Source organism: Tenrec ecaudatus, chromosome 14 (assembly GCF_050624435.1).
Source record: "Tenrec ecaudatus isolate mTenEca1 chromosome 14, mTenEca1.hap1, whole genome shotgun sequence".
NCBI lineage: Eukaryota > Metazoa > Chordata > Mammalia > Afrosoricida > Tenrecidae > Tenrec > Tenrec ecaudatus.
In genome coordinates this window covers 98682990-98707910 of record NC_134543.1, presented here as the reverse complement: position 1 = coordinate 98707910, position 24921 = coordinate 98682990, and the positions used below count along the sequence as shown (strand labels likewise).

The 24921-nt window shown below is 40.8% G+C and overlaps 1 protein-coding gene across 1 annotated transcript in view; it reads right to left on the bottom strand.

The window, feature by feature from the left end:
- RTF1 (RTF1 homolog, Paf1/RNA polymerase II complex component) overlaps positions 1–24921 on the bottom strand; it is a 57049-nt gene that overhangs the window by 12444 nt on the left and 19684 nt on the right. The window contains exons 3-6 of the mRNA XM_075530630.1: positions 11697–11844; positions 9361–9565; positions 3917–4031; positions 3084–3195 (exon numbers count right to left, since the gene is read on the bottom strand). Coding sequence (XP_075386745.1) covers positions 3084–3195; positions 3917–4031; positions 9361–9565; positions 11697–11844 — 580 coding nt within the window. The remainder of the gene's footprint in view (positions 1–3083; positions 3196–3916; positions 4032–9360; positions 9566–11696; positions 11845–24921) is intronic.

The window sequence follows — 24921 nt, the reverse complement described above, 5'->3', positions numbered from 1 at the left end:
AAAAGTGGGTGAAGGGAGATGTAGGACAATGTAAGATATGACAAAATAATAATAATTTATGAACTATGAAGGGTTCACGAGGAAGGGAGGAGTAGGGAGGGAAGGAGAAAATGAGGAGCTGATATTAAGGGCTCAGGTAGAAAGCAAATGTTTTGAGAATGAGGATGTCAACAAATGTACAAATGTGTTTGACACAATGGATGGATGTATGGACTGTGATCAAAATTGCATGAGCCTCAAATAAAATGATTTAAAAAAAAGGGGGGGGATTACTGAAATTAACTGTAGTGATCGCTGTAAACCCTCATGAGCATACTAAAAACCTGACTTGCAATTTTAAATAAATTGCACACTACATGGACTATATCTCAATAATTTACTGCCATTGAGTCAATGCTGACTCACAGAGACCGCCTCTGGGTTTCTGAGACTGTATCTGTTTATAGGAGTAGAAAGTCTGTCTTTCTTCCTTGGAGCTGCTTATGGTTTTGAACTGCCAAACACACGGATCACAGCCCAACACATAACTACTACACCACAATGGCTCTTATACCTCAATAAAGCTATTAATAAAAAAAAATTCTGGGGACCTAGATCTTGAAATGAAATCTCAGTGTTAGGCTCAAAATACTTTTTCCTTTTAAAAACAACCAACCTTATACACAACAAATGGCCTAGCTTTCTACGTTGAAAAGAGTGAGACACGATGGACAACCTGGCAGCATGAGTACTTCTTGTGCCCGGCCTCTGGCATGTCTGACCGCTGCCTCATTCTTGGGCAGATATAGATGTGGAGATGGATTCTGCTTCTCCTTTGTGTAGTCAGAGGTCAGGCATATCCCCATGTCATTTCCTCAGCAAGTAACCAAAAGTGAAGTCCATGCTCACCTAGCATAGCAGGTCGTCCAACCCACAGATAATGGCTGCTGGGACTAGAAGTAGAACCCATTATCCCAGTTGTCCACTCTTCCCCAGTCCTACGTACTCTGGAGTTTGTTGCCCTGCCCCACGCTTGGGCCTGTGACTTGCTTTGACAAACGAAATATGCAGAGAAGTAACACAATGCCAACTCCAAGCATAGGTCTCAGTGGCACAACCTGTTTCTGCTTGCTCCTTTTACATTTCTGCCATCGTCATGATAATAATGCATACGATCTTTCAAGAGAGACAAGTACAACAGATTTGGTTCCCACATGCGCCTTGGAGACAATCCCAGACAAACAAGACTATCAGGCAACCTCCAGCTGAACTGCACATGTTTACATGGGAAGCAATGATTACTATCTGAGCTTGGGGGTAAAGTTGACTGACAGCTGGTAAGACACAAAATATGAGACAACCAGAAAGTGCATGTCTCCTGATGGAAGTGCATACTAGAAAGAGAAACAACAAACATCATCAGAACAACAACAACAAAATCAAACCCATAACTGAAGAAATTCCTACATTTATCAACTTATAAGAAATCTATAGATTGTCGGGGGCTCGTAAGGGAGGGGGGTTGCGGGGAGGGAGGGGAAAAAAAAGAGGACCTGATGCGAAGGGCTTGAGTGGAGAGAAGATGCTTTGAGAATGATTAGGGCGTGGAATGTGCAGAGGTGCTTTATACAATTGATGTATGTATATGTATGGATTGTGATGAGAGTTGTATGAGCCCCTAATAAAATGTAAAAAAAGAAAAACGGGCACCAGGTATATGACAATAGGGAACTAGATGTATGTACTAGATTTATAGGTTTAGTTTTAAGATAGCAGGTGGACACTGGGCCTCCACTCAAGTACTCCCTCAATGTAAGAACACTTAGTTTTATTAACCTGGCACTCTGTGATGCTCACCTTCCCGACACGATCACTGAAGACAAAGCGGGTGCAAAGAAAATGTGGTGAAGGAAGCTGATGGTCGCTGGCTATCAAAAGATACAGCATCTGGGGTCTTAAAGGCTTGAAGGTAAACAAGTGGCCATCTAGCTCAGAAGCGGCAAAGCCCACGTGGAAGAAGCACACCAGTCTGTGTGATCACATGGTGCCGAAGGGATCAGTTATCAGGTATCAAAGAAAAAAATCATATAATTGTGTGCTCACCTCCATGATGCGATCACTGAAGATAAATGAGTGCATAAGCAAATGTGGCGAAGAAAGCTGATGGTGCCTGGCTATTAAAAGATATAGCATCTGGTGTCTTAAAGGATTGAAGGTAAACAAGCGGCTATCTAGCTCAGAAGCAACAAAGCCCTATGGAAGAAGCACACCAGTCTGTGTGATCAAGAGGTGCTAAAGGGATGAGGCATCAGACATCAAAGAACAAAAAATCATACAAGGGCCCATCTGGAGGCAACGGACATCCACTTATGGAAGGGTTGCGAGGAGTTGACGAGCCAGTCAGGGTGCAGTGTAGCAACAATGAAACATGCAACTTTCCTTTAGTTCCTAAATGCTTCCTCCCCCCACTATCATGATCACAATTCTACCTTACAAATCTGGCTAGACCAGAGGATGTACACTGGTACAGATAGCAACTGGAAACACAGGGAATTCAGGACGGATGATCTCTTTGGGACGAGTAGTGAGAGTGTTGAAGCTGGGGGAGGGTGGAGTAGAGAGAGGGAAACCGATTATAAGGATCTACATATAACCTCCTCCCTCGGGGATACACAATAGAAAAGTGGGTGAAGGGAGATGTTGGAGAGTGTAAGACATGACAAAATAATAATTTATAAATCATCAAGGGTTCCTAACGAAGGGGGGAGTAAGGACAGAGGGGTAAAAATGAGGAGCTGGTGCTAGGGGCTTACGTGGAGAGCAAGTATTTTGATAATGATGAGGGTAAGTAGTATACAAATGTGCTTTTTTATAATTGATGCATGTATGCATTGTGATGAGTTATATGAACCAATAAAATTATTTAAAAGAAAATGATGATAGCAAGAAATGTACAAATGTGCTTGACACAATGGGTGTCTGTATGGATTGTGATAAGAGCTGTATGAGTTCCCAATAAAATGATTACGAAAAAAAAAAAGGCACTAAGAAATCAAATCATCTGATTAAAGGCATAACATGGCCATTATTGTATTTCCCGGTACCTGTCCTGTTCTTCCGTTTTTCTCGCTCTGCTTTCAGCTCCTCCATGGCTTGAGATTTCTTATCTAGTTTTTCATCCCGCTTCGAACGCCGTTCCTTGTTGTGGGATGTTACCTGGGAAGAGGACATGTCAGATGCCCCCTCTTAACCAATGACGGGTAAAACCTCAATGAATGAGACTCTTTATAGTAAGCAATTAATTGTCCTGGCTGCAGAAGCTGAGAACTTGTATAAAGGAGGGAGAGCATCCTCTTGTGGACAAAGATAGGGCAGGCAAATCAGCTAGTCTCATCTATCTAATAAACAAGTTTAAAGAACACCTTAGATCAGGGGTCCTCAAACTACGGCCCGCGGGCCACATGCGGCCTGCCAGGTGTTTTTGCCCTGTTTTGTTTTTTACTTCAAAATAAGATATGTGCAGTGTGCATAGGAATTTCTTTGTAGTTGGTTTTTTTTTAAACTATAGTCCGGCCCTCCAACAGGCAGGTCTGAGGGACAGTGAACTGGCCCCGTTTAAAAAGTTTGAGGACCTCTAGGGCCTAGATCATAGCTATTATTTATTGATACTGTCAGTAAACCTGTTCTTGATGAATGAAGAGATGACTGATTTTCCCAGCTATATTTATCACCAAGGTTAGATGACTTATATTCGGGTAAATATCCTAACAAAGCCGGCTATATATGAGACATAATCGCTTTGTATTACAGACCTACGCTAATTACTACACCATCTTCGACACAAACACGGACACATGTTCAAAACAAAGGTTTCAATGCTTGGAATGAGGAGGATCCTAGACTTTCTTTCCTTCTTCTTTCCTTTCAAATTTCTCACCTGAGATTCTTGAATTTGGGTTAGCTTTTTCTTTTCCTGCTCTTCTTCTTGCTTTTTCTTTTTTTCTTTCTTTTCTTTCTTTTTGGCTGTTTTTAATTTCTTCTTTATTTCAAATCTAGTTAAAAGATATTTGATTATTTTATGAGGAGCAATGAAATACTTATAAAAACTTACTTCTGGTAAACAAGTGGCCATCTAGGTCAGAAGCAACAAAGCCCATATGGAAGAAGCACACCAGCCTGGGTGATCACGAGGTGCTGAAGGGATCACTTATCAGGCATCGAAGAACAAAAAAAATCATATCATTGTGTACTCAACTCCCCGATGCAATCGCTGAAGACAAATGCGTGCATAAGCAAATGTGGTGAAGAAAGCTGATGGTGCCTGGCTATCAAAAGATATAGCATCTGGGGTCTTAAAGGCTTGAAGGTAAACAGCTAGCTCAGAAGCAACAAAGCCACATGGAAGAAGCACACCAGCCTGCGTGATCACGAGTGTTGAAGGGATCAGTACCAGGCATCAAAGAACAAAAGATCACATCATTGTGAATGCGGGGGAGTGCACAATGAGGACCCAAAACCCATCTGTAGGCACCTGGAAACCCCCTTCAGAAAGGTTGAGGGGAGGAGAGGAGCCAGGTAGGGTGCAGTGTAGCAATGATGAAATATACAACTTTCCTCTAGTTCTTATGCTTCCTCACCCCACCCACTATCATGATTCCAATTCTACCTTACAAATCTGGCTAGACCAGAGGATGTACACTGGTACAGATATGAACTGGAAACACAGGGAAACCAGGACGGATGATCCCTTCAGGACCAGTGGTGAGAGTGGTGATATCTGGAGGGTGGGTTGGAAAAGGGGAACCAATTATAAGGATCTACATATAACCTCCTCCCTGGGGGACAGACAACAGAAAAGTGGGTGAAGGGAGATATTGGACAGTGTAAGATATGACAAAATAATAATTTATAAATTATCAAGAGTTCATAAGGTGGGGGGAGCGGGGAAGAAGGGGGAAAAATGAGGGGCTGATGCCAGGGGCTTAGGTGGAGAACAAATGTTTTGAGAATGATGAGGCTAACGAATGTACAAATGTGCTTTATACAATTATGAGCCCCCAATAAAATGATTAAGAAACACCATTGTGACTTAGGAGTAAAAGAAAAACTGCCAAATATATAGCAAGCACATGGAAATCTTTAAATTGAAACAAAGTTAAAATAAGAGAAACTATTAAGGGTATTGTTGTTATTGGCATTAGACTTTTAGAAACAAGCCACTCTCTCTCAACCTTGTCCCAACAGAAGAAAGCAGTTGGTTCCTGGATCAACCTGGGCAGCCAATTCCAAAGGAGTTCCATAACTAACAAAATGCAGAAGAGCCCCACAGCAGCCAGGATTCCATTTAGGATGGCCAAGATAAAGGCTATAGTTTCAGACACCAATTTCTATCTTTCTTCATTAGGAAAAACATGTCCACCCACCACCCTTACAAACATGTGCACAAATATGCTCTTTTCTTAACTAAATACAATCCAGGTTCTCTCCCCATATCAAAAATTGGTACTTTACAGACTAAAGAACTCTAACAAACCTTATTTTCAAATCTGTAAGTAATTTTGATAAAAAAATTTTAAGCTTAGCTCTTAAATAATTCTATTTTTTTCATTCTCTATTAAGGTTCCTAATATATTTTTATTATGGGACAATGGGGTACTGTTATGAATTTACTTTAAAATTAATAATGAACAACATATTCATAAGTGGATTTTAAAAAGAATCAAATCACAGAGGCATTTAGAAAATACTTTGAGCAGAATGAATACACAACATACTAAAACTTATGAGGTGCAGCGAAAGCAGTGCTGAGAGAAAAATGTATAGTTGTAAATGCCTGTTTTAAACAAAGATTCAAAGCAATAATCTATCCTTCTACTGTAACCCACTGGAAAAAGAAGAGTAAACTAATGTGAAGCATGCAGAAGAACTAATAACAAATAAGAACAGAAATTAAAGAGAAAATACAAAAACAACAGAGATGTAACCAAAAGTTAATTCTTTAATGAAAAAAAGTCACAATTGACTTATAGCACATTACAACATGGATAAACCTTGAAGACACATTGAATAAGCCAGCCACAAAAGGTCACATAGTACATTACTATTTATATAAAATGTCTCATTCCCTGCCATCAATTCTGACTCATAGCAACCCTATGGTAGAACTGTCCCTGTGAGTTTCTAAGATTATAAGCCTACAGGAGTAGGCGTCCGTGTCTTTCGTCTTTCTCCAGCAGAGCTGGCTGGTCACGAATAACCTTGCTGTTCCCAGGCCAGCATGTGTACAGCACCAGGGCTCCTATGAACCGTTACAGACAGACGAGTGAGTGCCTAGGGACTGCAGGACTTTGAAGGAAAGCACTCTGAGTGGATGAAAGTGCTCCAAGCTCGATGGTGGTGAGAGTCGCACTTTCATAAAGCCGACTGTATACTTTAAATGGGCGAATTGTAGAACATCTGAAACATCTCAAGAAACGTCTCTTCAGAAGTTAACCAAAGTTTATTGTTAACTTATCACGTTCAGTTACTATCTCACTCAAGACCTGAGGCAGAGCAGAGCGTGTGACTCATTTGGATTGTCGGTAAGTTTAGCCTAGCGCCCTCTTCCGTCCCGCATAAGGTTGCTATCGGCTGGAACTGATGCGAGGGCACCTATCTACAACAGACTGTCTTCTGCCTCGAACTTCCATTGTGCTGTGCGTTCTACAACCAGGCCACCTTTAATGCCGCATGCCCATGCTGTTTCCAAAAAAGAAGAGAGGGAAGGAAGGAGGAGGGAGGCAGGGAGGGAGGGAGGGAGGAAGAGAGGGAGAGGGAGGGGGGGGGGAGAGAGAGAGAGAGAGAGAGAGAGAGAGAGAGAGAGAGAGAGAGAGAGAGAGAGAGAGAAGCAGCCTAAGGACAGGTAAAGAGCCTACCAATTGAAATCACATTGCAGAATTGGTGCTGCTGGCTATAAATGGATGCTAAGGAAATAAATAAACACAAATAAAATGGAATCTCGCATTTCTGAGTTGCTATATATAATATACTGCTTTACAGTTAAACAAATGAGCTACAAAATTTTCAACTGTCATAAAAGACTGAATTTTGGCCTAATCATCACCCTAAACTGCCTTCCAATTACTAAAAAAAAACAAAAAACAAACCTCTTAACCTCATTCATATACGATAAAAACAAAAGCCAGGTTTGAGGTAAGGCCTCATTACACTTGAGCTACCTGGCAATTTCACTACAGTACCTAACTGGCCTTATATGTAAGCCTCTAGTTATATTCTACAAGGCTCAAAAATAAAACACAAAGTTTAGGGGTCACCCTTGACCATGCGGCAGCTCCCACACAGTTGAATTCCTGTTTGTTCCAATACAGGTAACCTTGGAAGCATTCATACTCAAACAAATGTTGATGCTGGCTGCCACCTGAAAGGCAAACAGTCTTGTGCAGGATAACTCACGATCACCAGAAGGGCCCACCACCTGCCCAGATTAAATGCAACAAACTCACCAAAGAAAACACCGCCATTTTCCGCCAGTGACAGCAGAAGTAAGCTAGGTAGAGAAGGCGTTTAGTTCTGAGGATCAAGTGGAAGAAAATGCTTCTATTTTTTGCATCATGTTATTATAAATAAACTATGCAGGGAAGGATCTTCCACATGATCTTAAACAACTATTGGATTCAGGTGCTAGCTAAGGCAAGGCAGCTTCATTATTTTCTCACTGCTCAACAGAAATCAAATCATCTATTAACCATTAGCTAAAGGAAAAAACAAAACATTTTTTTACAATTCTTCAAAATGCTAGTTATTGTGTAATAGAATAGGTGCAACGTACACTATTAGTTCTGTAAACTAATTTCTTCCACGAGTCTTGGATTTTTCACCTTTTTTTTTACTTTCCCATCCAAAAGTCAAATTTACTTTTGCTATAGAAATCCATTAAAATAAGAACTTGGCCACTTTAATAAGGCAAAAGCAATTCAGAAAATGGAGTAAGCTCCAAGATATTAAAAGAGCAATTTAACATGGTACAAAATAAAAATGCCACTGTAAGGAAATTTGTATATCTAGTAAGTAATAAAGAGAAATTCCAAGTCTTGAATCCTGTAAAAACAAGGTTTTAAAAACAAGACATTACTGTGTTTTCTGTGAAATTAAGTTTTTTTTTTGAAATTAAGTTCTTATTTAACAATTTCTATACAAATTGTTCCGTGACACTGGTTACAGTTTCTACATTCTATCAGCAGTCTCATAATTCTACTTCCCCCTTCCCTCTTACCTTGACATCTTTGCTCTAAGAGTAGTTGTTAACCAGAGCCACCAGAATGGAAATAATGAGACAGTGCTGGCACATTCTGATAAGTGTAACCAATGTCACTGAATAATGTATACAGAAATTATGAAGCGAGAACCTATTTTGCAATGTAAATTCTCATCTTGAAAGAAAAAAAGCTTCTCTAAGAAGCTTCAAAATGCTATGTGTAGCAATTGTACAGTAATGAGAAAGAGGAGGAGGCAGAAACAGATGTGGCCACATGTTTCATGGAGTCAGGTAGTCACAGGTTTGGAATCCAGTTCTTACCACCTACCAGCTAACTGCCCTCGGGCCAACTACTTCTTCCATTCATTCAACAACTATTTACAGCACATTGATGTGCTAAACCCTGTTCTAGGTACCAGGAATAGAACAGTAAACAAAACATATGAAGTGTTTGCCTTCATGTAAGGAGTACCACCCTTTGGTCACTTCATGTTTTTTTTAAATCATTTTATTGGGGGCTTGTACAACTCTTATCACAATCCGTACATCCATCCATTGGATCAAGCACATTGGTACATTTGTTGCCGTCATCATTCTCAAAACATCTGCCTTCTACTTGAGCTCTTGGCATCAGCTCCTCATTTTTCCCCTCCCTCCCCAGCCCTCTTTCCCTCTATAATTTATAAACGATTATTACTTTGTCATATCTTACATTGTCCAACGTCTCCTTTCATGCACTTTTCTGTTGTCCGTCCCCCAGGGAGGAGGTTATATGTAGATCCTTGGTCAACGACTTCCCCCTCTATCCCCCACCCTCCATCCACCCTTGGTAACTTCATGTTCTTAAGCCTAAATGTCCACCCTAACGTTTCACCACACAGCCCACTTAATGGGAAGTTATGTAGATTAAATAAGATAGTACAAGTAAGTAATTTCTCATGGCTATCTTGTGAACAAGGCAAGTTAGTGATGTCAAAGGTACTGAGTAAACAATAGAGACGTGTAAGCACATCATTAGCTTCTCATTATGGTAATACATTACGGAAGGTCAAGTCAGCTGTGAAGGAGAGGAAACTGTAGGAGGAATGCAGGAAAACACAAAATGTGCAAGGCAACCACAGCATTACCTTCTTTTCAGCACCTCCCTCTTCTCAATGCGGTTGAACAGTTCTTGCTCTCGCTCCTTCTCTGTCATCTGCTCCAGACGGGCCCTGTCTTCTTCGTCCCCCATGAGGTCCTCCCCATAGCCGTCGTGGAACTCCTCATCTTCCGAGGAGGAGTCGGAGTCGGAGGAGGAGGAGGAGCTGTTGCTGTCAGAATCTGACACTTCACCTGCAGCAAAGGCACGCATGCGAGATTAGCTTGTTGCTGGTGACCACAGGCCACAGTGCCCCTCCAAACGCTGCTGTCCCCACTCTGTGCTGCTCCGAGGTAAAGGGGCACATGGTCGCCTCAAGTTCACTGGAACCAGTTCTCACTCTGCTTTTAGGAAGTGCAAACACAGATTGGGAAATTTTACGCTGGAACAAGACACTAGCTTGCTCTTTATAATTCAATGTTTTCTTTTGAAAAAATTTCCAACCTAGAAAAAAGTTGCAAAAAATACTTTCTCATATACTCTTTACTTAGATTCACCCATTGTGACAACTTACTTTCTCTGCCTTTCTGCATTAAAGCATGTAAATATTATTTTGCTGAATCAAATTAAGAGGAAATTGCAGATAGCATGACTTCACTACTAAATACTTATTCTAAAACGGATTATTTCTCATATCACTAATGATGTAATTATTGAATTCAGAAAATTTAACTTGGATACAATATTGTATTCACTCATAGATTACTGTTATTGTTGTTAAAGGGCTGTTTACATAACAGTATTTACCCCTGGTGCCTTTAAATTTTATTTTTTTTAAAGTTTTATTCGTACACAACCCACGTATCTATATCCATTCACATTCAATTTTGTTATTTAGCCCCATTGAGTGAGGTTATACAATTATCATTTCTATAAGCTCCTTATCCCACCTATTCCCCTTCCCATACCCCCCTTTAACTATTTCTGAAGGATTATCTAGTTTGACTTTCATATACTAAATAATCTTAAATATACAAATGAACATATGCAATCTAACTAGATTAATGGGTTAAAAGTTCTAAGTAACTATTAATGTAGTTACTTTCTTTATAGATTCTCCTACCCTAGATTTTACATAACAGAAAACCATGTAAAACAAAAGAAACAAACCAAGAAAGCCCCAACAATGACAAAACAGAGAAAAACCTCAAAAAGAAAGCAAAACATTAAACACTGAAACAACTTTAAAATGGATTAACAGATCAAATGATAGGGTTTTACATTTTCAACTAACGACACCATCTATAAACAACTTTCTAAGACCAGACTATTCACACCCTGGACGAGGATCCGAGAGGAGTCACTGGAGGCTTAGCCCATGTGTGAACTCTGGAAATGGATTTTGGGGTCCCACGACCCTCCGTAGCCTCCTACAAAGCAGGTGTTCAGAATGTAGGCTCTGACACCATTTTTTCCTACAAAGTTGGCAAATCAACTAAGGGGAGATGCTTTGAAACTGTAAATATTCTTTTTCACCAAAAATTCTCACCTAGTCATTACTGACTGAGGTTCTCTAACACACAAGGACGATGTTTGAGCAAATGAACTTTTGCTGTGCTGTTGAATATGGAAATATTCTAGCACTCTCATTCTGTGCTGTATTCATTAGTTAGCAATAAAAAGCCAGTGCTTAATGAGTCATTAACTTGAGATGATCAAATTCCCAATGATACTGGATATCCACACAATAGAAGGGCAGAAAGGAAAAAAAAAATATATTATCAATGAGAAGTTAAAGAACAATTTAACATGAACGTTACTCAGTTGGAGACAACATTCATAGACGCATGTGTTCAAAATCAAGCCTAACCAATTATGTACAAATCCGTTTGTAACCGTTTGTAATAAATGCTATTTTAAACTGAAACTTAAAGTTTATTGTTTTATTCCTGGAACAAGTTCACTTTTCAAATTACTGTTAACAAGATTCTCAAATTGGTTTTAGGGAAAAACCAATGAGCCTCCAGTCTGGCACAAACCTTTTCTTGGTCAGTCAGACTAGGCGTAACCAAAAAGGGTGCTGGCAAGCCCGCAGTTCACAGGCCGGTCGGGAAGCAGTCAGTGTGGACTCTGACACACAGTGCCTCATGAATTCTAGAACTGTGCTCTTCAGGGGTCTCATCAACTCCTCAGAACTGTTCCACCCCCCCCGCAACCCCCTTTCTTCAGATTTTCAAAGAAACCAGGATCCTTACAAGGATTATAGATCCGTTAAAGGAGGAAGCCATTCTATAAGGCAAGCACCCAATGCCCACTCCTGCGACCCCATTTCTCTGCATTCAACCTGATGAGAGAGCAAGTCCAGGGTCCGACTGCCCAGCTCACCTTCCTCGGGGGCTGAGCTTTCGGCAGAACTGTCCTTGTCTGAGCTACCGGAGGAGGCAGCTTTGTTCGCCTGTTTCTTCATGGCGCCTTTCTTTTCTATTTTTCTGGCTTTTCCTTTCTTCTTATTTTTGTTGCTGCCGAATGTCCACTACAAGGAGGAGGGAAAAAAGAAAACACTGAAATAAGAGTTGGAGAAAACTGGAACATTTTTTAATTGGAGAAAAATAGAAGGCTCAAGAATTTTCCAAGTTCCCCGGGAGCCCAGGTGGCATAATGGATTCTGTGCTGGCCTACAGATCAGCAGTCCGAGACCAGCTTCTGCTCCGCAGGAGACAGACTGGGCTTCCTCTGCTCCACAGACTGACACCCCTGGAAGCCCCGGAACAGCTGTACTCTATCCTGCAGGGTTGTCAGGAGTCAAACTCCACTGTTCGTTAGTCTGTAATTTAATAGAAGATTGTAGAAAATTTATAGAACAGATACATAAAATTCACATAATATACTTTTTGTTAAAACAGAAATACAAAGACGATCGATTTTAGGACAGGTTAATTGAGTGAATTAAAAAGTTGGTGGATGGGGGAGGGAGGAGGGGAAAAAAAAGAGGACCTGATGCAAGGGGCTTAAGTGGAGAGCAAATGCCTTGAGAATGATTGGGGCAGGGAATGTATGGATGTGCTTTATACAATTGATGTATGTATATGTATGGATTGTGGTAAGAGTTGTATGAGTCCCTAATAAAATGTAAAAGAAGAGAAAAAAAAAAGAAAATACAAAAAAAAAATGTATTTCATGTCTTAAAAAAAAAAAGTTGGTGGAGTAAATTAGCTTAGAATATTTTCTATGGCAGAAAGACGGCTATGTCTGGGTTTCAGATAATAGGGAAATTCTGGAGTGAGTCTTGGGGATACAGAGGCACACAGCTTATTCTCTGGAGAAGAATGAGGAAAAGCACAGATACACATGGATCGTGGCACTGGTAGGAACTCAAGGAAGCAAAAAAGTTAAACTCAATCCCTACATATAGCTAAGCATATTATGTGGGTCTGAGTGTAGATGCACACACACACACACACACACACACAATGTCGCAACAAATCAGTAGGATTATATAGATGAGAACCTGTGTATGTAAACAGGAAGAGCCTGATATTCACAACATCAAAGTAAAAAGGTAGGCAAATACAAACAGCTACCCAAGGTCAAAAATATCATCTTAAAAAAACCATACTGTTCAGAACTACAGAGGTCAGAGTAGAGACCCATCTGTAGACAAAAGGACATCCCCTCACAGAAGGGTTACAAGGAAGGGAAGAAGTCAACCAGGGCGCATATAGCACCGATGAAACAAACAATAGTCCTTTGGTTCTTGGAGGCTTCCTCACCCCCCAGTATTATTACCACCAGTCCTGCCTTTCAGTGTGGGCTAGACTGAAGCATGTACACTGTACAGATAAGAGCTCAGGACACATGGAATCTAGGAACAGAAACTAGGGTATAGATACCAGGATGGTAGGGGGAAGAAGAGGAGAGGAAGGGGGAAGGGGAAGACGGGGGGAATCAATTGTAATGATCGACCCAGACTCCCCCCACCTAGGGGGATGAACAACAGAAACATGGTTGAAGGGAGACAGTGGTCAGTGTGAGATATGAAAATAATAATTTATAATTTATCAAGGGGTCATGGGGGGGGTGGGCGGGAAGAGGAGCTGATACCAAGGACTCAGAAAGTAAACATTTAGAAAATAATGAGGGTAAAAAAAGGGGAAATGATGATGGTAACATATGTATAAATATGCTTGATACAATTGATGTATGGATTATTTTATGAGCTTTAAGAGCCCCAATAAAAAGATCTTTAAAAAATCGTCATTATCATCATAAAATTTTAAAGTACCAAAGACTATTTTACTACATTAAACAATAATATTCTTTTGGGAGAATAATTTAAGTAAAAAATACTTTGGAATTTTATTCTATCAGGATCAAAATGGAATGACAATTTGGTATTAACAAATAGATTCTTTTATTGATCAAAAGGACAAGTCTTTGCACCTTCTACAGTTATGACAACACATGAGTCCTCTCCACCTCACACCAGCCAGGATGTAAGGGGATTTATGTTGGGCCTTTTCTTTTGGGGAAGATATGGGAAAAGGGGTTCTTCTGAAGACATTTTTATCTTAGATATTGCCTATTTGAGGTATTTTTCAAGATCCACAATTTGCTAGCTTACTTTGATAAAATAATATTTTAATCTTTGGTTTTCATTTTAATTTGCTATTGGTTATTTCAACTGTTAGACATATTAGAAGATCTGGAAATCAAAAAAAGGAAGACAAAATAAGAGCAAACAATTGGAGGATGAATGACTCTCTACTGTAAAAGGAGTGCGTACTGGCACAGATGAGAGATGAAATTAGGAAATTTCTAGAAACCAATGAGAATGAGCACACGGCTTATCAAAACTTATGGGACACAGCAAAGGCAGTCATCAGAGGAAGGTTCATAGCAATACATGCACACCCAAGAAAGGAAGAGAGACTCATGATTGATATGCTGACACAAAATTTACAACAACTAGAGCAGAGTCAGCAGGACAATCCCACTAATAGCAAAAGAAAAGAAATTATAAAAAATCAGGGCTGAGATTCGGGAGAGGGAAAATAAGAAAACTATACAAAAAATTGATAGACCAAAGGCAAACCTAACCAAAGAAAGGAGGGACCAAATTTCAATAGCAAGAATAGGGAAGAAAGAGGGGACATTACAATAGACTCTAATGAAAGCAAAAGGATAGTTATACAATAATATGAAGGATTGTACTCCAATGAATTCAACAATTTGGAAGACATGGACAAATTCCTGGAAAAACAATCCCTCCTTAGACTATCCTCGGTGGACATCAAGAATCTCAACAGACCCATCGCAATAGAAGAAATAGAAAAGGTTATCAAGGGATTACCAACCAAAAAATCCCCTGGACCAGATGGATTCACTGGAGAATTCTACCAAGCATTTAGGGAAGAACTAACACCAATCCTACACAAACTCTTCCAGAACACAGAAAAAGATGGCAAACTTCCGAACTCCTTCTATGAAGCTAGTATAACTCTGATATCAAAACCAGGCAAGGATCCCACAAGAATTGAGAACTACATACCAATTTCCCTAATGAACATCGGTGCAAAAATCCTTAACAAAATACTAGCCAACAGAATACAAAAGTATATAAAACAAATAATTCACCATAACCAAGTGGGATTCAAACCAGGGACGCAGGGATGGTTCAACATATGAAAGACCATTAGCATTATTCGTCACATTGACACGAAAAACTATAAGAACCACATGATAATATCGATAGATGCAGAAAAAGCATTCGACAACATCCAACACCAATTCCTGTTTAAGACACTAGCGAAGATAGGAATGGAAGGAAAGTTCCTCAAGACAATATAAGTTATATATGAAAAACCAACAGCCAACGTGGTAGTTAATGGAGAAAAGACTAACACAATCCCACTGAAAAAGGGGACCAGACAAGGATGCCCCTTGTCTCCACTCCTATTTAATATCGTGCTGGAGGTTTTAGCTAACAGCATAAGGCAAAGAGACATCAAAGGTATTCGTCTGGGGAAGGAAGAGGTGGAACTATCGTTATTTGTAGATGATATGATTTTACATATGGAAAATCCCAAAAGTTCCAGAAGGGGAGTACTGGAAGCAATAGAGGAGTTTAGCAGAGTGGCAGGAGACAAGATCAACAAACAGAAGTCCATCGGACTATTATACACATAGGATAAGACCACAGAAGAGATCAACAAGGTGGTACCCTTCACAATAGCCAAATACAAATTTAAAGATCTAGGGATATACCTGACTGAAAGAACAAAAGATCTATACGGGGGAAAACTACAGAACACTACTACAAGAAACCAACAGCGACTGCAACAAATGGAAGGATATCCCATGCTCGTGGATTGGAAGACTCAATATAGTCAAGATGTCAGTTCTGCCAAAGGTACTATATAAGTTTAATGCCATCCTGATACAATTACCCTCACTTTTCTTCAAGGAAATGGAAAAACTGATTACCAACTTCATATGGAGAAGGAAGAAGCTCAGAATTAGCAGAGAACTCCTCAAAAGGACACAGTGTGTGTGTGTGTGGGGGGGGGCGCTTGATTTCCCTGACTTTAGCACATACTATAGTCGCAGTTGTCAAAACTGCATGGTATTGGTACAATGACAGAAACTCAGACCAATGGAAAAGAACTGAAAACCCAGAAATAAAATCATCAGCTTACAGACAACTTATCTTTGATAAGGGCCCCAAAAATATCAAATGGGAAGCAGATGCCCTCTTTAACAAGCGGTGCTGGAAAAACTGGATATTTACCTATAGAAAAAATGAAGCAAAACCCTTATCTCACTCCATGCACAAGAATAAACTCAAGGTGGATCCCAGACCTCGAAGTTAAACCCCAAACTATTAGGGCCATCAATGAGGGAATTGGGAACAACTTGAAAACTTTGGCACAGGGAATACATAGGCTATCAGAAATAGCGAAGGACACAAACAGGAGGCAAATTGACAGACGGGATATACTGAAGATAAAACACCTGTGTACATTGAAATAATTCACCAAGAGAGTAATAATACTGAGTCCACGGACTGGGAAAACATCTTTAGCAATGACACATCAGACAAAGGCCTTATTACTAAAATCTACAATACTCTGCTAGCTTTAAAAAAAAAAGGCCAACTTGAGAGGTGGGCAAAGGACTTGAACAGAAGTTTCACAGGGGCAGAAATCCGAATGGCCAACAAACAGATGAGAAAATGTTCCCAATCTTTAGCCATAAGAGAAATGCAAATTAAAACAATAATGAGGTACCACCTAACACCCTCAAAGGTAGCCCAATTCAAAAACTTAGAAAGCAACAAGTGTTGGAGGGCCTGTGGGGAGACAGGAACTCTTATCCACTGCTGGTGGACCTGTAAGTATGTACAGCCACTAGGGAAATCGATCTGGCAATATCTAAAATAGATGGAAATCTAGTTACCATATGACCAAGCAATCTCCCTACTGGGCATATACCCAAAGAGGCAAGAAACAAACCAAGGCCAGACATCTGTGCTCCAATGTTCATCGCGGCACAGTTCACAATTGCAAGGAGTTGGAAGCAACCCAAATTTCTATCAACTGACGATTGGATTAAAAACCTGCGGTATATACATACAAAGGAGTACTACGCATCACTAAAAAGCAGTGATGAACGTATGAGGCACATAGCGGCATGGGAAGAACTGGAGGAAATCATGCTAAGCAAAGTAAGTCAGGCACAAAAGGACAAGTACAACATGAGTCCACCGAGATAAGCGTTTAACAAAAAATGCAAAAGGAGCATAGGGAAAAAGCTACCATATACAAGCATTCTTGAGGTGGCACAGCTCAAAGTGAGGAACATCTGCAGGCATCCATCAATAACTGGAATGTGGAATACACCAAGTATGAACCTAGGAAAATTGGAAGTTGTCAAAAATGACATGGACCGCATAATGATTACTATGGTAGGTATCAGTAAGCTGAAATGGGCTGCCATTGGCGATTGGTCTACCGTGCTAATGACAAAGGTGAAGGATGTTACATTCATTATCAAAAAGAACATCTCAAGATTTATCCTGAAGTGTAATGAAGGACTAATTTCCATAAGCCTACAAGAAAGATCAGTTAATACAACTACTATTCAAATTTATGCAACAAACATTAATGCCAAAGATGAAGCAGTTGAAGATTTCCACCAATTTCTGCAACCTAAAACTTATCAAACATGCAATCAGGATGTACTGCAAATTAACAGTGATAAGAATGCAAAAGTGGGTAATAAAGAAGGTTTCCTATTTGGAAAATATGGCCCTAGTGATAGAAATGACATGGGAGATTGCATAATAGAATTTTGCAAGACCAGTGACTCATTCATTGCAAGTATCCTTTTTTCAAGAGCATAAACAGTGACTACACACTTGGCCCTCACTGGATGGATTGCACAAGGATAACAGGTGTAGTAAGAGACTATGGGGAAGTTTAACATTATGAGTTGGAACAATGCCAGGCTGATTTTTGAACAGACCATCTTGAAAAGAACATGTTCCCATGTTAAGTTCAAGTTGAAACTGAAAAAAAAAAAAGCTTAAACAAGTCCCAAGATTGAAAGTGCAACCTTGAATATATCCCACCTGCACTTAAAAATCACCTTAAGAACAGCTTTGATATACTGAACTGAAGGGGACAAAACCACATGAGCTGGAGAGTCACATTAAGGAATCATCATACATGAAGACAGCAACAGGTCGTACAAAGGAAAGGAAAATGCCAGAGTGGATGTCAGAAGAGACTTTGACATTTGCTCTTGAACAGAGTAGCTACAATAAACAGCAGAGATGCTGTACAAGAGCTGAGTTGGAGATTTCAAAGGCTAGTTCAAAATGATAAAAATATTACAATGAAATCAATAAAGACCTGGAGTTCGAAAAACAAAAGGAGAGAATGTGTTCTCAAGATGAAAGAAATGAATCTAAAAATTCCAGCCTTAAGGTGTAATAGTGAAGGATTCTACAAGCAAGATACTGAACCATGCAGGAATTATCAAAGGAAGATGAGGAAATAGTCGTGTATGAAAAATAATCAGTTGACAGTGAATTATTTTAGGTGGTAACTTATAGTCAAGAAAGGAAGAAGTTCATGTTGTTATGAAGGCCAAAATTAAGTACCCAGAATTTTAGGGATAATTGAATATTTCAACAAATAGATACAAAATACCCATTCATCATTCTATGCCAAGAAATTAGGAAGAGAGCTACCTGACCTGAAAGCAAACTGGCTGGAATACGCCAATATTTGTGCTCATTCCAAAGCAGTTATTCAACATAATGGGGAAATTATTATTTTAATATTTGTGGTAATTATACAATCTGGTGTCAGTTTGGGATTTGAGAGGAATAAGAGTGAAGGAGCGGAGTCTAGTCTATCAATCGGATCAAAACCAATGAGACCTGTGTGGACCTGGCCTTCTCCTGAGGATTCTGGAAATGCCTACATTTTCTCCTTGGAGGCGGGAGACACGTTCAATCTTTGCTCACTCCCTGAGAGATGCTCTACTGACAAGACACATGGTGCTATGCCCTGGGAGCTGGAGAAGCCACATGGATCTACCAGATCTCTGGAGCCAGAGAAGCCTCGAAGAGACCCTCGCCAGCGCTAAGATGTTTACTATGCCAGTGGACCCAGAAGACTTCCAACCCACTGGCCTTTGATCTTCCTGCATTCAGCGTCATTGCATGTGTTTTGTGAGTCTGAAGAGGCCTTTATAGATTGGCATCAGACATATGGGCTAATATCAGACTTATGGATTTGATCTGGACTGGGCTGGGATGTTTTCTCAGGATTCAATTTGCTCTTGTATATAAAGCTCTTCTTATACCCATATCAATGTCTCTGGACATGTTTCTCTAGTCATCCCAAACTAACACAATAGTATACAAGTTACATTTTCTGAAGTTAATAATAATAAAAAAAGGTTGCAGCTGTACGTGAAAGAAGGACTGCCAGAAAGTCAAGCTGGATACTGAAGAGGATGTAGAACAAGGAATATAATTACTAATAAAGTTGGGTGACAGGACTGAGAAGGATCCGAGTGAGCATCCCATGAGTTTCCAAGGATGGTGCATCACCAGCAGCGTAGAAGAAGGAGGAAGAACTGCCTGGTTTCATTACTTTTGGGATGTCCTCATTAGAGAATGAAATTTGTGAGCATCATTAGAAGTGGTCCAGATAAGACAAACAGAACATCCCAGTTGCCTGCAGTGTCCTAAGGACCAAAGAAAATGACCAAGGCTCAGAGATACTCCGAGTCTGGAAGGACTTAATGGAACCTAAGAAAAACAATCACCACAACAACATCTTCCTGTGGTTCTGCTGTGGTTTCAGATGAAATCTACTGGAAGTCAAGTAATTAGAGAATATGTTTTAGGAATCAATTTTTTTTCATATTCTTTTTTTTGATAGGTCATTTTATGGGGGCTCATGCAGCTCTTATAACGGTCCATGCAAACATCGGTTGAGTAAACCACCCTTATACAAAAAAAAAAAAAAAGTTGGGTGACAGTAGAAAACACCAGTAAGTTGTTTACCTGTGTTTACTGGCTACGCAAAGGCACTGAACTGCCTGGATCATAACAAATTATGGAAAACATTGAGAAGAATGGGACATTGGGCCTCCACTCAAGTACTCTCTCAATACAAGAATACTTTCTTCTATTAAATTGACACTCTATGATGCTCACCTTTCCGACACAACCTCTGAAGACAAAGTGGGTGAACAACTAAATGTGGTAAAGAAAACTGATGGTGCTTGGCTATCAAAAGAGATAGCGTCGAGGGAGGGAGGAGCGGGGAGGGAGGGGAAAAAAAAGAGGACCTGATGCAAAGGGCTTAAGTGGAGAGCAAATGCTTTGAGAATGATTGGGGCAGGGAATGTATGGATGTGCTTTATACAATTGATATATGTATATGTATGGATTGTGATAAGAGTTGTATGAGTCCCTAATAAAATGTAAGAAAAGTAAAAAAAAAAAAGAAAATGATTAGGGCAAAGAATGTACAGATGTGCTTTATACAATTGATGTATGTATATGTATGGATTGTGATAAGAGTTGTATGAGCCCCTAATAAAACTTAAAAAAAAAAAAGAAAAAGAAACCAGATTAATCACACACACACACACACAAGAGATAGCGTCTGGGGTTTTAAAGGCTTGAAGGTAAACAAGTGGACATCTGGTTCAGAAGCAATAAAGCCCACGTGGAAGAAGCACACCAGCCTGTGTGACCACGTGGTGCTGAAGGGATCAGTTATCAGGCATGAAAGAACAAAAAAATCATATCATTTTGTGCTCATCTCCTGATATGATCGCTGAAGACAATTGGGTGCATAAGCAAATGTAGCGAAGAAAGCTGATGGTGTCCGGCTATCAAAAGATATAGCGTCTGGGGTCTTAAAGGCTTGAAGGTAAACAAGCGGCCATCTAGCTCAGAAGCAACAAAGCCCACATGGAAGAAGCACACCAGCCTGTGTGATCACAAGGTGTCAAGGGATCAGGTATCATCAGAAAAAAATCTTACCAAAGTGAATGAGCGGGGGAGTGCAGAGTGGAGACCCAAAGCCCATTTGTAGGCCACTGGACATCCCCTTACAGAAGGGTCTTGGGGAGGAGACGAGACATTCAGGGTGCGACGTAGCAACGATCAAAAATACAACTTTCCTCTAGGTCCTAAATGCTTCCTTTCCCCCTCCCACATCAATATCCGAATCCTACCTTGAAAGCCTGACTAGACCAGAGGATGTACACTGGTACAGATGGGAACTGGAAACACAGGGAAGCCAGAGCGGATGATCCCCTCAGGACCTATGGTGTGAGTGGCAATACTGGGAGGGTATAGGGAGGGTAGGTTGGAAAGGGGGAACCTATTTCAAGGATCTACATATGACCTCCTCCCTGGGGGACATACAACAGAAAAGGGAGGAGGAAGGGAGACGTGGGACAGAGCAAGATATGACAAAATAATAATTTATAAATTATCAAGGGTTCATGAGGGAGGGGAAAAAAGGAGGACGTGATGCCAGGGCCTTGGGTGGAGAGCAAATGTTTTGAGAATGATAAGGGCAACGAATTACAAATGTGCTTTACACAATTGATATATGTATGGATTGTGATAGGAGTTGTATGCGCCCCTACTAAGATGATTTTTTTTTAAATGAGGAGCTGATACCAAGGGCTCAAGTAGAAAGCACATGTTTTGAGAATGATGATGGCAACAAATGTGCCTGATACATGGATGTATATGTAGATTGTGACAAGAGTTGTACGAGTCCCCAATTAAATGACTCAAAAAAAAAAAAAGAACCCCCCAGAAGAATTTGTTTCAAAGGACGACATTGATTCTGCAGCTCCGGGAGAGGGACATATCTGATCGGAGCACATGGGAGCAGATGAAGGGGGAGGAGGAGAGAGTACAGCACATCATGGCCCACCAGGCCAGGCGGATGATGTTCCTGATTAGAGCAGCCAATCCATAGAGAGGACCACATGGCTGGCCCCACTATGAGACATGACACCCCTCACTGACACATGGCCCTGCAGGGGACAGCACTGGAGACAAAGTGTGGGAATTGTGCCCGACCTGCTCCCACCACACAGAGGCAAAGCACTGGGGGAGAGCAGCGGAACAGCAAGGGAATGGAGCGGCAAGGTCCCCAGGGAATGCTGAAAGTGAACTTTGGGGTCAGGGCGTGGTGCCCAACAGACTGGACTGCAAAACACTCCTAAAGGCCAGCAAACGATCCTTGCACTAACTACAAGCTTTTCTTTTTTGATGTGTTTTGTTTTGTTCTTTGTCAGTGGTTTGTTGTTGTTTTGTTGTATACTGTTGCTTTGTTTTCCTCTGTCTTGTTTTTGTGCATGTTATTATCTCCACAGCTCTGGTTAAATAAGATAGGCTGGATGAACTATCTGGAGGAAAAATAATGGGACCAACAGTTCTGGGGGGACATGGGAGAGGGGGAGGTGGGGGATAAGTTAGTGGTGTTAAAAAACCCAGGGACAAGGGAACAAGGGATCCAAATTGGTGGTGAGGTGGGTGTGGCAGGACTGGTAGGGAATGATCAAAGGGAAGGTAAAGAAGAGGTACAGCTGTAACCCAGGTGGGGACAGAGCATGATAGTGGGGCAGGAGGAAAGTCAAGGGAAAAAGAGGAAAGAGCTAGGAGGTAAAGGGCATTTATAGAGGTCTAGACAAAGACATGTACATATACGCACATATATATATGAGGAGGGGGAAATAGATCTATGTGTCTATATTTATAGGTTTAGTATTAAGGTGGCGGAAGGACCTTGGGCCTCTATCAAGCACTCCCTCAATGCATGAATACTTTCTTCTATTAAATTGGCATTCTATGATGCTCACCCTCCCGACACAACCGCTGAAGTCAAAGCGGGTGAACAAGCAAATGTGGTGAAGAAAGCTGATGGTGCCCGGTTATCAAAAGAAATAGTGTCTGGGGTATTAAAGGCTTGAAGGTAAACAAGTGGCCATCTAGCTCAGAAGCAACAAAGCCCACATGGAAGAAGCACACCAGCTTGTGCAATCACGAGATGTCAAAGGGATCAGGTATAAGGCATCATCAGAAAAAAAAACTTACCATAGTGAATGAAGGAGGAAGTACAGAGTGGAGACCCAAAGCCCATTTGTCGGCCATTGGAGATCCCCTTGCAGAAGGGTCTAGGGGAGGAGATGAGTCAGTCAGGGTGCGATGTAGCACCAATGAAGAATACAGCTTTCCTCCAGTTCCTAAATGCTTCCTCCTCTCCAACTACCCTGATCCAAATTCTACCTTGCAAGTCTGGATAGAGCAAAGGATGTACACTGTTGCAGATAGGAGCTGGAGGCATAGGGAACCCAGGGCGCATGATACCTTCAGGACCAGGGGTGTGAGGAACGATACTGGGAGGGTAGAGGGTGAGTGGGATGGAAAGAGGGAAACGATTACAAGGATCTACATATGACCTTCTCCCTGGGCATAGACAATAGAAAAGGGGGTGAAGGGAGACGCCGGACAGGGCAAGATATGACAAAATAATAATTTATAAATTATCAAGGACTTGAGGGAGGGGGGAGTGAGAAGGGAGGGGAAAAAAGAGGACTTGATGCAAAGGGCTTAAGTGGAGAGCAAATGCTTTGAAAATGATGAGGGCAAAGAATGTACAGATGTGTTTTATACAATTGATATATGTATGGATTGTGATGAGTTGTATAAGTCCCTAATAAAATGTTTAAAAAAAAGAAAAAACAAAATACATATCCTCTAACTCAAACAAAAACAAAATAAAACAATAGGATCATTAAAAAAAGATATGAAAAAATAATAATAAATTATCAAGGCTTCATGAGGGTGAGGGGAGCAGGAAGGGAGAGGGGAAATGTAGAGCTGATATCAAGGGCTCAAGTGGAGAGCAAATGTTTTGAGAATGATGGTGGCAGCAAATGTACAAATGTGCTTGACCCAATGGTTGGATGTATGGATTGTGAGTTGTACAAGTCCCAAATAAAATGATTAAAAAATTTTAAAAAGAGAACTTGCATTGTGTATATGGTACAACCTTGCCTGCTGAAAGAGACTCCAGCTTGAAGCACTTAGTCATGGAGATCAAAGAACACAGCCTTCAGTAAAGGTTACACTTTAACATAAAGCAGGGGTAGGGGGCAGAGAAAAAAACTTTCCCAACTGGACCAGGCATGACTGGAGAAAGTATTCAAGTTGACAAGGATTTTATTTTACTTGGATCCACAATTGAAGAGCAGCCACGAAATCAACCAGCAGGCAAATCTGCTACAAAGACCTCTGTGAAGCAGTGAAAGGAAAGATGTAGCCTCAAGGGCTCCGGCGAGTCTGCATGTACTGTCGTTATGAGCTGCCCGGGCTCAACAGCACCTAAGAACAGACGTGCCGAATAAAATATTCAATCCTTATTTGTTGGTTGTGATATTCCTTTTCTAAATGGTGCTTCTTGATTCCCTGAACTCATACCCCGTGGGAATAGATAGATATAAAAGGCAATCAGGGCCATGTGCAGGGTAATTCAGGGCCATGTGTAGGGTAATTAGGTCTCAACTTCCTACCCTCCCACAAAAAAATTTTTTTGTATGGAAATAAAAAAGACCTAAATATGAAGTTACACAATCTTCTATAATTTAGCAACTGTCACTCATTCATAGTCTATGGTGCTTACTGTTTGGAAGAGGAGGAAAGGAAAAGCTTAAAAAAATAGAAAACCCTCTCTCTGATTTAAAAGGGGCTTTCTGGCTCAAAGGAGCTCTGGTGGCATTGTGCTGCGTCATGTTCTGTCCTGCTAAGTGCAAGGCCAGCAGTTGGAAACCATCAGCCTCAGGAGGAAGACGAGGCTGTCTACTCCTGTACAGTTGTAGTCTCAGAGACCCACAGGGCTAGTTTGGCCCTGTCCTCTGAGGCTGCTATGTTCAGGCACTGCCTCGATGGATGGCACTGAGTTCCTGGCGAGACCTACATTTGAAAAGAGTACTTAATTTTTTAAATTGAGTCCGTGCAGATTCACAGCATGGCTGTCATAAGGTAGGCGGCTAGAAC